We start from the raw sequence: 11,357 nt of genomic DNA, 5'->3' as shown, positions 1-11,357 counted from the left end.
CCGCGGCGCCCGCCACCGGCCCCGGGCCCCGGGGGAAGCTCGGAGACTCACTGCGAGTATAAGTCGAAGCGGACCTCGCGGTCCTCCCAGAGCACGTCCAGCACCGACATGACGCCCCGGCCCCGCGGCCTCCCCGGCGGAGGAGGCCTTGAGCGTCTCCCGGACTCCACGGCAACAGGCTCCCTTCACGACGACGTCTACGGCGGGCGACGAGACCCAAACTTCCTGCGGGGAGCGTGCACGCCTTCTCCTACGTCAGCGCGTCGTTAAGTGGATTTGTGGCTGGAGGTGGGGGCTGCCGTCCTGGCCTCCAAACTGACCTCCTCTAGCCATTCCACCCCTCCCGCTGTTCTTCTACCATCTCAGGAAACTTAGACTTAAAGCTCTATTTAAAAAACAACAACAACAAAATAAACCAAACTAAAAACAAAACAAAACAGCCCAGCTGGCACCAGTGGCTCCTGCCTGTAATCCTAGCTACTCAGAGATCTGGCTGAGATCTGAGGTTAGAAGCCAGCCAGGGCAGGAAAGTCTGTGAGACTCTTATCTCCAATAAACTATCAGAAAAAGCCAAAGTGGAGTTGTGGCTCTAGCGCTAGAGCACTAGCCTTAAGCAAAAGAAGCTCACAGACAGCGCCCAGGCCTAGAGTTCATGCCCCAGGACCAGCAGAAAACAACACACAAACACACACAAAAACAACATCCTGGAGCCTGGGGTGACATGCCTGTAGGCTTAGCTAGTTAGGAGGCTATGATCTGAGGATTGTGCTTCGAAGCCAAGTCTCCCTTGAAAGTCCTAACCAGCAAAAAGCTGGAAGTGGAGCTGTGGCTCAAGTGGTAGAATGCCAGCCTTAAACACAAAAACTCAGGGGCAGCGCCCAGGCCCTGAGTTCGAGCCCCAGAATCAGTCCAAAACAACAATAAGAACAACAAAACAAAACAGATCCTGCCTGATCCGCTAATCTGGCTCTGGACCTTGGGCAGTCTCTCTTCCCCAGGCACTGCTCCTTCTGGCCGGACTCCAGCCAGATATGCTTGAGCCTTTGCAGGACTGGCTTCCCTGTGTGGGTTGCAGTGTTCCCAGATTCTGCATGACCGATCCTTTGTCATTGAGGTCTAAACTAAGGACAGACATTTGGTATATCTAGTGAACAATATCATGCACACAGTAGGCACCCAATAAACATGTTGACTTCCTATGAATTAAGGCGCCTAATCTTTTCTTTCATTCATTACAATTCTTTAAATCAGGGGCTCAGACAGTGGTCTGTGGGTCCCTGTGTTCTTAAGTGGATGGAATGCTCAGTGGTTTCCACTGTTTCCAAAGACTACAAGATGCATCATTGAATGTGGAAGTGAATATAAAATTCTGGCTTTTTCATTTTGTTTTGTTTCCTTTGGGGCTTGAACTCAGGACCTGGAGGCTGCCTCTCAGCTCTTTTTATCTCAAGGATGGCACTCTACCACTTGAGCCACCACACCACTTCCAGCTTTTTCTGTTTATGTGGTACTGAGGAATGGAACCCAGGGCCTCATGCATGCAAGGCAAGCGCTCTACCACTGAGTCACCTTCCCAGCCCCAATTCTTCTTCTTTTTTTTTTTTTTGTCAGTCTTGGGGCTTGAACTCTGGGCCTGGGTGTTGCCTTTCTGCTCTTCAGCTCAAGGCTAGTGCTCTACCACTTGAGCCACAGCACCACTTCTGTTTTTTTTGGTGGTTAATTGGAGATAAGAGTCTCATAGCCTTTCCTGCCCCAGCTGGCTTTGAACTGTGATCCTCAGATCTCAGTCTCCTGAGTAGCTAAGACGTGAGCCACTGGCACTGGGCTTATGACAATTCTTTAAACCAGGGACTCACTGAGAGTGAGGATCCCTGTGTGTCTTCAGTGGATGGAATGTTCAGTGGTTTCCACTGTTTCCAAAGACTTACATGATGCATTATTGAATGTGGAAGTGAATATAAAAATCTGGCTTTTTTTTTGAGCCACAGCTCTACTTCAGCTTTTTTGTGGTTAATTGCAGAAAATAAAATTTTTATAAATGTTCTTTATAATTATCCTCATCCTGCATATTCTTTGTAATTACCCTTATCTTTGTCATTATGAAGGCAGATTACTCCAGCATTCCAGCCTTCCATCTCCCTATTTACCAACGGCCAAGTACCCAACTAGGAAATCAGAGAATGTACCTCTTACTTTTCTTTTTGTTTTTCTCTGCCTGGATCCTCCCCATCTAAAACTCTCAGCCTCTCAGGTTATATGCCTAGATTTATATTTATACTGTTGTAATCCAATCAGGGAGAAAACAAAGGATGCCAGAATCAATAAACCAAATTATAGACCACTTTATTGCAAATATTAGTGGCAAAGACTGAGATATAGGCTTCCCAAATCATGCAGCCCTGAGACAGGTCAGAAACAGTCTTTTCAAGGGGAAAAATGCACCTTTTTGATAAACAAGTAAGGTATTTTGTTTTGTGAAGCACATACAGAAGCATTATTAGTCAATTTAGACTTGGTTCCCAGAATACTGGGATGGAACAATTTGGGGGGTTTTCATAAAACCTCGCTGAGCAAACAACTTGCAGTTTTTCCGCAGAACAACAGCTCTGGGGGTCAGGTGCTTTTTTTCCTTTGGGGGACAAAATGGTGTTACTTCGGTCAGGCTTCAGGCTTAAGGACATAACCTACTTCAATAGTACTAACCTAGCCTCCATTAGGAAAATGGGCAGGCTTTAAGTTCAATTTCACTTATAAAATGAAAGTATTTCTATAATGGCCAACCTACCAAAACTAAGTACAGTCATTTATATATTCTGCACAGACGGTGGTGTTGGTTTCAGGCAGGTTACAGCACTGCTCCAATGTATCCTCTATCGAAAACAAAAAACAGGAAGTGGAGCTGTGGCTCAAGCGGTAGAGCACTTGCCTTGAGCTGAAGAGCGCAGGGACAGCACCCAAACCCAGAGTTCAAGCCCCATGACCAACCAAAAAAAAAACAAAAAACAAAAAAACAAGGAGCTAGGTGCTGGTGACTCATGCCTATATTCCTAACTACTTAGGAGGCTAACATCTGAGGATTGTATTTTGAAATCAGTCCAGGTGAAGTCCTAATTAACTAGCAAAAATCTTAAAGTGGGGTTGAGCCTCAAGTGGTAGAAAAAGCCAAATGAGAGCTCAAACCTGAGTTCAAACTTCAATACATAGTAAAAGCAAGGAAAATATCTGGAATTATGTATAGCTTATTATTAATCATTTTGCAAAACATTTTTCTATCCTTAGGTTTCAATTTCAACAAATCAGCCTTTTCTTTCTTTCTTTTTTTATTTTTCTTTTTCCAGTCCCGGGGCCTTGGCACTGTCTCTGAGCTTCTTTTGCTCAAGGCTAGCACTTGAGCTACAGCACCACTTCTAGCTTTTTCTGTTTATGTGGTGCTGAGGGATTGAACCTAGGCCTTCATGCATGCCAGGCAAGCACTCTACCACTCTACCACTAAGCCACATTCCCAGCCTTCAATCAGTTTATAAGTAAAAATGCATGTGTGTGTGTGTGTGTGTGTGTGTGTGTGTGTGCACGCACACGCCAGTCCTGGGGCTTGAACTTAGGGCCTGGGTGCAATCTCTGAAATCTTTTGCTCAAGGTTAGCACTCTCAGCCTCTTGAGCAGTTAGGATTATAGGTGTGAGCCACTGGAATCCAGCATAAAATGCTTCTTTTTTTGTCACCCCTTCCTTTGTTTTCCTTCATCTTTTTTGTCACTTCTTCCTTTGTTCTCCATCTCTCTTCCATTTCTCTCCATCTCCTCTATCTCCTCCCCCATCCATACCCTCAAGTTATGTGGTTCCATTTTTACATATGGACATTGACTATGAATGTTATTAGCTCATCTTTCCTCTTTCATCTGTCTGCCATCCTTTTTCCAACTCCTCCCCTGGCTAAACTACAATCATTTTAACTTGTATCTCCAGAAAAGATTTATTATGGTCCCTGTTATATTAATAGAATGATATTAATACTACATAGCAACACATTTAGAAGATTATTATTTTGTCTTGTAATAAGATTTGTATACTCCATTTGAGCTTTAATGTTCAATGGACTGATAAAAATGCAGCTCCTTACAGTATAAAACATAAGCATTATGAATGGAATGCATTACTGTTCTTTCATGCAACTAGAAAAAAACAAACTATCTGATGATGTTAGAACTGTTTCCAGTACATTAACCATCAGGTTAAGTTTTAAAGATTAGGAATGTTGAAGAAAGAAGAAAAATGTCTATTTCTTGGGATTTCTGCTGGTTATAACAAAGCTTAAGCAAATCCCTTCTGTAAGCTGTAATATGATCTGTATTCACAAAAGCCTGAAATTTGAAAACTGCTTTCTAGAAAACTGTTAAATTTTTAAGACAGCTGGACACTGGTAGCTCACTCCTATAATCCTTTCTATTTGAGGATCTCTGTTAGAAGCAAGCCAAGGAAGACAAATTTGAGAGACTTTATCTCCAATTAACCACCACAAAGTTGGGGGTGGAGCTGTGGTTCAAGTGGTAGAACACCAACCTTGAGTAAAAAAGGCAAGCGAGAGAATGTGAGGTCTGAGTTCAAGCCTCTATACTGGCACACACACACACACACACACACACACACACATAAATATACATACACACACTCACAAGTTAACTTTAGAACACTCACATTGTGACTAGCAGGAGAGAGCCAAGTGGCTTTGAGGGGGGCTGAAGTAGGTAAGGCAATCTCAACAACATGGCAGGAGGCATGTACAGTCGACTTTGATTTGAGAGTTTCTGGAGGATTATGATGTCAACCCTATTCATCTCAAGAAATTTTAAGTTGGACCAGCAGCATGGATCAAGCAGTAAAGCACCTGTCTAGCAAGTTCAAGGCCCTCAGTACAAACAAAAAAATAAAATTCAGCTGGGTGCCAGTGGCTCACACCTGTAATCCTAGCTACTCAGGAGGCTGAGATCTAAGGATCGTGGTTCAAAGCCAGCCAGGGCAGGAAAGTCTGTGAGACTCTTATCTCCAATAAACACCAGAAAACCAAAAGTGGCACTGTGGCTGAAGTGGTAGAGTGCTTTTCCTTGAGCTTAAGAGCACAGGGATAGTGTCCAGGCACAGAGTTTAAGCCCCATGACTGACCAAAAAATAAAAAATAAAATAAACGAATAAATAAATAAATTCAATTGTCAACGCAGAGCCCTTGTATGGAGTCTTTTGCCACATAAAATCATAAAGTGGAGTAAATTTCCATGGTTCAGGACAGGAACAAAGCAAGGGTCTATGAAGAAAGAGCAATCTATAATTCTGAACGAATTCTTTTTGTATGTGTGTGTATTGGTAACAATGCTTGAAATCGCAAACTTGTGCTGTTGCTCAGCTTGCTTGCACCACTTAAGCTACAGTACCTCTAGTCCAGCATCTTATTAGTTAATTGGAGATTATGGTCTCACTGATTTTTCTGCCTGGGCTGGCTTTGAACTGTGGTCTGCCAGGTCTCAGCTTCTGGAATGGCTAGGGTTATAGGCATGGCCATTAGTACCTAGTAAATCAATCTGTTCTACTTTTTTCTTTATAAAATTTGTGTGTATGTGTATGAACTTGAATTTATACTCAGGGCCTTCCAGTTATTATGCAGGCATTCTACCACATGAGCCTCACCTCCAGCCCATACCTCATTCTTTTCCTTTTCTTTTCTTTTTTCTGTTCTATTCTTCTTTCTTTCTTTCGCTTCCTTCTTTCCTTCCTTCTTTTCTTTCTTTTTCTTTCCTTTTTTTGTTGGTTTGATATGAGTTTCACAGGGAGGCTGGGAAGGTGGCTCAGTGGTAGAGTGCTTGCCTTGCATGCCTGAGGCTCTGGGTTCGATTCCTCAGCACCACATAAACAAAAAGATAAAAGCTGGAAGTGGCGCTGTGGCTTAAGTGGTAGAGCCCTGCCTTGAGCTGAAGAGCTGAGGGACAGGGCCCAGGCCCAGGGTTCAGGCCCCACGACTGGACCCAAAAAAAAAAAAGAGTTTCACAGGAAGTGGTGTTGTGGCTCAAAATGGCAGAATTCTGGCCTTGAGTGAAAAGCTCAGGGACAGCAGCCAGGCCTGGAGTTCAAGCCCTACAATCGACCAAACAACAATAACAACAAAAACCCTGAAACTTTTGCCAGGAGCCAGTGGCTCATACCTGTTATCCTAGCTACTCAGGAGGCCAAGCTCTGAGGATAGCGGTTGGAAGATAGCTGGGGCAGGAAAGTCAGTGAGACTCGTATACTCTTATCTCCAATAAACTACCAGAAAAACCAGAGTGATGGTATAGTTCAAGTGGTAGAGTGCTAGCCTTGAGCACAAAGAGGCTCAGGGACAGCGCCCAGCCTCTGAGTTCAAGCCGATAACTGACAAAAAATAAAAAAGACAAAAAAAAAAAGATCTCACGGTGACCTCTGCCTGGGCTGGCTTTGAACCACGATCCTCAGATCTCAGCTTCCTAAGTAGCTAGGACTACAGGCATGAGCCACCAGTGTCTGGCAACCTCATTCTTTTTATACCTTTTTAAAATAAGAGCAAAAATATTTAAGGATATATAGTCAACAGTGTATAAAGGTTCTCCCTGCTACCCACATCCTCACCAGTATTTGTAATTTTGTTTTCCTGATTATAGTCATTCTGACTGGAGTGGGGTGAAATTTCAATGTAATTTTGCCTTGCAGTTTCATTATGGGTAAGTATATTGAATATTTTAAAGAATTTATATATATTTAATGTTCATTTGTGCTTCTTTTGAGAACTGTATTCAGTTAATTCACTTATCAATTGGATTTGTTCTTTTGATTATTTAACTTATTTTGAGCTTTTAAATATATTCTGGCTATGAGTCTTCTGTCAGATGAATATCTGGCAAAGATTGTCTCCCATTCTGTAGGTTGTGTCTTTACCCCCCCCCCCCCCCCCCCCTCCCCCCCCCCCCCCCCCCCCCCCCCCCCCCCCCCCCCCTCCTTCTCCTCCTTCTTCTTCTTCTAGTGCCAGTCCTGGGCTTGAGCTCAGGGTCTGGGCACTGTCCTTGAGCTTCTTTTGCTCAAGGCTAGCACTCTACCACTTGAGCCACAGTGCCACTTTTGGCTTTTTCTGTGTATATGGTATGAGGAATCAAACCCAGGGCTTCATGCATGCTAGGCACGCACTCTACCACTAAGCCACATTCCCAGGCCACCTGAGTTGTTTTCTTTGATGTGCAGAAACTTTTTTTTGTCTTGCCAGGCTTAGAGCTAACTCAGGGCCTGGGTGCTGCCCTGAGCTTTTCTTTTCTTTCTTTCGTTTTTTTGGGTTTGTTTTGTTTTGTTTTGTTTAACTCAAGACTAGCACTCTACCACTTGAGCCACAGCTCCTCTTCCAGCTTTTGGGTAGTTAATTTGAGATAAAAATATCATGGACTTTCCTGCCTGGGCTGGCTTCAAATCATGATCCTCATATCTCAGCCTTCTGAGTAGTTAGGATTATATGCGTAAACTTCTGGCACTCTGCACTAGAAACCTTTTAATTTTATTTAATCCCACTTGTCAAATTCTTCCATCTTCCCCTTCCCCCGAAGCTATACGAGTTTTATATACAAAATTGTTGCCCAGCCAGGCACCAGTGGCTCACGCCTGTAATCCTAGCAACTCAAGAGGCTGAGATCTGAGGATCACGGTTCAAAGCCAGCCTAGGCAGAAAAGGCTGTGAGACTCTTAGTCCAATTAACCACCAGAAAACCAGAAGTGGTGCTGTGGCTCAAGTGGTAGAGTGCTTGCCTTGAGCTGAAGAGTTATGGGACACTGCCCAGGCCCAAAGTTCAAGCCCTATGATCAAAGGAAAACAAAACAAAACAAAAACAAAAAAATCAGGTGGCTGTGGCTGTGTGGGGTTATTTGTGGGTCCTCCATCCTATTGGGTTGTGTGTCTGTATTTGTCTAAGTATCTTTTTTTTTTTTCTTTCAGGTCATGGGGCTTGAACTTAGTGCCCAAGTGTTGACTTTTAACTTCTTTTGCTCAAGGCTAGTGCTCTACCATCTGAGCCACACCTCCACATCTGGTGCATGTGTGCACACATGTGCACGTGTGCGCATTGCTCTGTGTGTGTGTGAGTGTGTGTGTGTGTGTGTGTGTGGTTAATTGTAGATAAGAGTGGTTTCCTGATGAGCTAGGATTCCAGGCGTGAGCCACCACTGCCTGGCCTTTCAATTTCTTAGTTAAATGTATTTTACGTTTTGGTTTTGTTTCAGGCTATTGTGAATGGGACAGAACCGTCTCTTTTCTGAGTCAATATTCAAAGCTATGTTCAGCTAATCTCTGATTCTTGATGTGATGGACTGAAAATTTGTGTTCTCTTCCCAAGTCATGTGCTGAAATCTCAACTCCCTATATAATGATAAAGAGTTGGGGCTTTGGGAGGTGATTGGGTCACAGGATGAAATGAATACCTTTGTAGGGACCTGAAAAGCCTAGAGTCTTTTCTTTCTGTGATGATACAAGGAAAAGATAGCTGAAATGGACCCCTTTCAGACAACAGAATTTGATCTTCTCTTTCCTGGCCTTCAGAACTGTGTGAAATACATCTTTACTGTTTAGTCAGTCTAGCCTATGATAATTTGTTATAACACTGAGTATCCAAAAGAGGTAATGGGAAAGATAATTAATCCATGCTTATATGGGAGACCTTTCCTGAAGGCTCAGGTTGGGATGGTCTAAAGTGATAAGTGGGCCAAAATTCACATAGTAGTGGAGGAACCTCAGAGGAGATCTCAGAATGCCAGCAGCCATGGAGAGAGACTCATGGAATGTCAAGCGAGCACCAACTCTCCAATGTTGCTCTTTACAACCCAGGAGCCTTTGCAATTCTTGGTTCATTGGCTACATTCAGACCAATGGCATCAGACTGCAGGCAGAGCAAGGTACAAGTCATTTTTAAAGCTCTCTATGGGATTGGAATAGTTAGCCAAGGTTGAGGATGTTTGCAATAAAGAGACTGCCTAGATGTTTAGAGAAAAAAAAAGAGATTTCAAATTCAAAGTCACCATGGCAGGTACTCCCAATCATAGGTATGGAGTTAATGAGCTTCTGCTTACATGATTAACCCAATACAGCAGCTTCAAGGTCACACACAGCAGGGATTTGCTTATTCCACTGATTATTAATTCTCTCTGAAAGCAATTCTAGAGAGGTTAAGCAGACTATTATACAAATATAGAGTTAATATACCTGAGTAAGAAAATTTCAGAGTTGGGGCTGGGAAGGTGGCTCAGTGGTAGAGTGCTTGCCTTGCATGCATGAGGCCCTGGGCTCGATTCCTTAACACCACATAAACAGAAAAAGCTGGAAGTAGTCTGTGGCTCAAGTGGTAGAACCACCATAGCCTTGAGCTGAAGAGCTGAGGGACAGTGCCCAGGCCCAGAGTTCAGGCCTCACGACTGGCAAAAAAAAAAAAAAGAAAATTTCAGATTTAAGTTTGCTTCCTTTATATTTTGGGGAATAGATGTCTTTCATCTCTGCTGTTCCTTCTCTCAGAAAGAATTATAAGAATTAGCTGGGCGCCGGTGGCTCACACCTATAAATACTAGCTACTCAGGAGGCTGAGATCTGAGGATCCTGGCTCAAAGCCAGCCTGGGCAGGAAAAGTCTGTGAGACTCTTCTCTCCAATAAACCACCAGAAAACTGGAAGTGACTCTGTGGCTCAAGTGGTAGAGCACTTGCCTTGAGCTGAAGAGCTGAGGGACAGTGCCCAGGCCCAGAGTTCAAGCCCCACAACTGACCAAAAAAAAAAAAAAGAATTATAAGAACTAAAAGATTTGCTTAGTCCTCTTAATGACATTGTGGGTACCAGGTGCTGGTGGCTCACACCATAATCCTAGCTACTCAGAAGGCTGACATATGATATTGTGGTTTGAAACAGCCCAGACAGGAAAATTTGTGAAACTCTTATCTTCAATTAACCACCAAAAAGCTAGGAGTGGAGGGGTAGCTTAAGTTGCAGAGTACCAGCCTGAGTGAAAAGCTAAAGGACAATTCCTAGGCCTGGAGTTCAAACCCCAGTACCAGCACACACACACACACACACACACACACACACACACACACACACACACACACACACACCATTGTGGACCAACCCAGCATCATTTTTTATTGTTGCCATTAATCAGCCTGATTGTTCCCTGTGGCTTTGAGATATGACAGGACAATTTCTTTTTAGTCATTAGTCCTTGCTGTCCCTCCACTGGCCTGGCTTCACTTCCCTTGTTTGCGAAATTGCAGAGAAGCTTCTCAGTCTATTTCGACAGGGATGTAACAATGACCATTGCAGGAGGCAGCCACTCTTGTGACCACTTTCCTGAGCTGTGGTGCAATGCATGTCCAAGCTGTGGTGTCTGGGCATAGCGGCTAAAGGAGAGAAGTAGCCATTGTTTGGCTGTGAACTGGGTGGTCGCCATCAGTGTCCTGACTGTACCAGATTTAACAGGTGGCATTTCACAGCATTCTTGGGCCCTCCCCAACCCCAATTTTCAGCTTGCAAGAATAAGGTGAGCATGGAGAGGCATGGCTTTTTCATCAAGGTCAAGGGCTTTAAAGGCAGGCAATTTTGAATTCTAATAATAGTAATAGTCAAAGCTTACATAAGACTTTCCATATGCAAGCACTGTTCTAAATACTTTAGGAACTAACTTACTTAAACCTCACAACTACTTTTTAAGGTAGATATTATTAGCATCCCTTCTTGATAGAGATAGTCTTAAGCACAAAGGTATTATGTTTTAATTTTTGTGCTGGCAATGGGTTTGAATTCTGGGCAATGTCCCTTAGCTCTTTTAGTCAAGGCTGGTGCTCTACTACTTGAGCCACAGTTCCACTTCTGGTTCTTTGTTGGTTAGCTGGATATATTAAGTCTCATAGACTTTCCTGCTCAGACTGGCTTTGAACTTCTACCCTTAGATCTCAGACTCCTGAATAGCTAGGATTATAGGCATGAGCCATTAATGCTCATCCAAACACAGAAACATTAAAAACAAAAACAAAAGCAAGAATATAAACTCACACAATAAACCACTGAATTCAAGATTTGAACTCAGAAAACTTAGCTTTTCATCTGTGCTTTGAACTGTTACTTAACACTTTCATATACAAGGGATTTGATATCCTTGGTTAAGTTACAGAATCCCATTGAGTGTCATTTACTGGTTTTATTTATTTATTTAGGGTCCAGTCGTGGGGCCTGAACTCTGGGCCTGGGCGCTGTTCCTCAGCTCTTCAGCTCAAGGCTAGCGCTCTACCACTTGAGCCATAGCGCCACTTCCGGCTTTTTTCTTTTTGCTTATGTGGTGCTG

General features: G+C 43.4%; 1 protein-coding gene across 2 annotated transcripts in view; it reads right to left on the bottom strand.

Annotated features, from left to right (window-relative positions):
* Bbs5 (Bardet-Biedl syndrome 5) overlaps window positions 1-177 on the bottom strand; it is a 42,226-nt gene extending 42,049 nt beyond the window's left edge. For both annotated transcript variants that reach the window (XM_013030735.1, XM_013030742.1), the window contains exon 1: window positions 52-177. In XM_013030735.1, coding sequence (XP_012886189.1) covers window positions 52-110 — 59 coding nt within the window. In that variant the 5' untranslated portion in view covers window positions 111-177. The remainder of the gene's footprint in view (window positions 1-51) is intronic.
* Between the last annotated feature and the right edge of the window lie 11,180 nt (window positions 178-11,357).

Source organism: Dipodomys ordii, unplaced genomic scaffold, assembly GCF_000151885.1.
Source record: "Dipodomys ordii isolate 6190 unplaced genomic scaffold, Dord_2.0 Scaffold5, whole genome shotgun sequence".
In the NCBI taxonomy this organism is placed as follows: domain Eukaryota; kingdom Metazoa; phylum Chordata; class Mammalia; order Rodentia; family Heteromyidae; genus Dipodomys; species Dipodomys ordii.
Note: the sequence above shows the minus strand (reverse complement) of the source record. Positions and strands in the feature narration are given on the sequence as shown.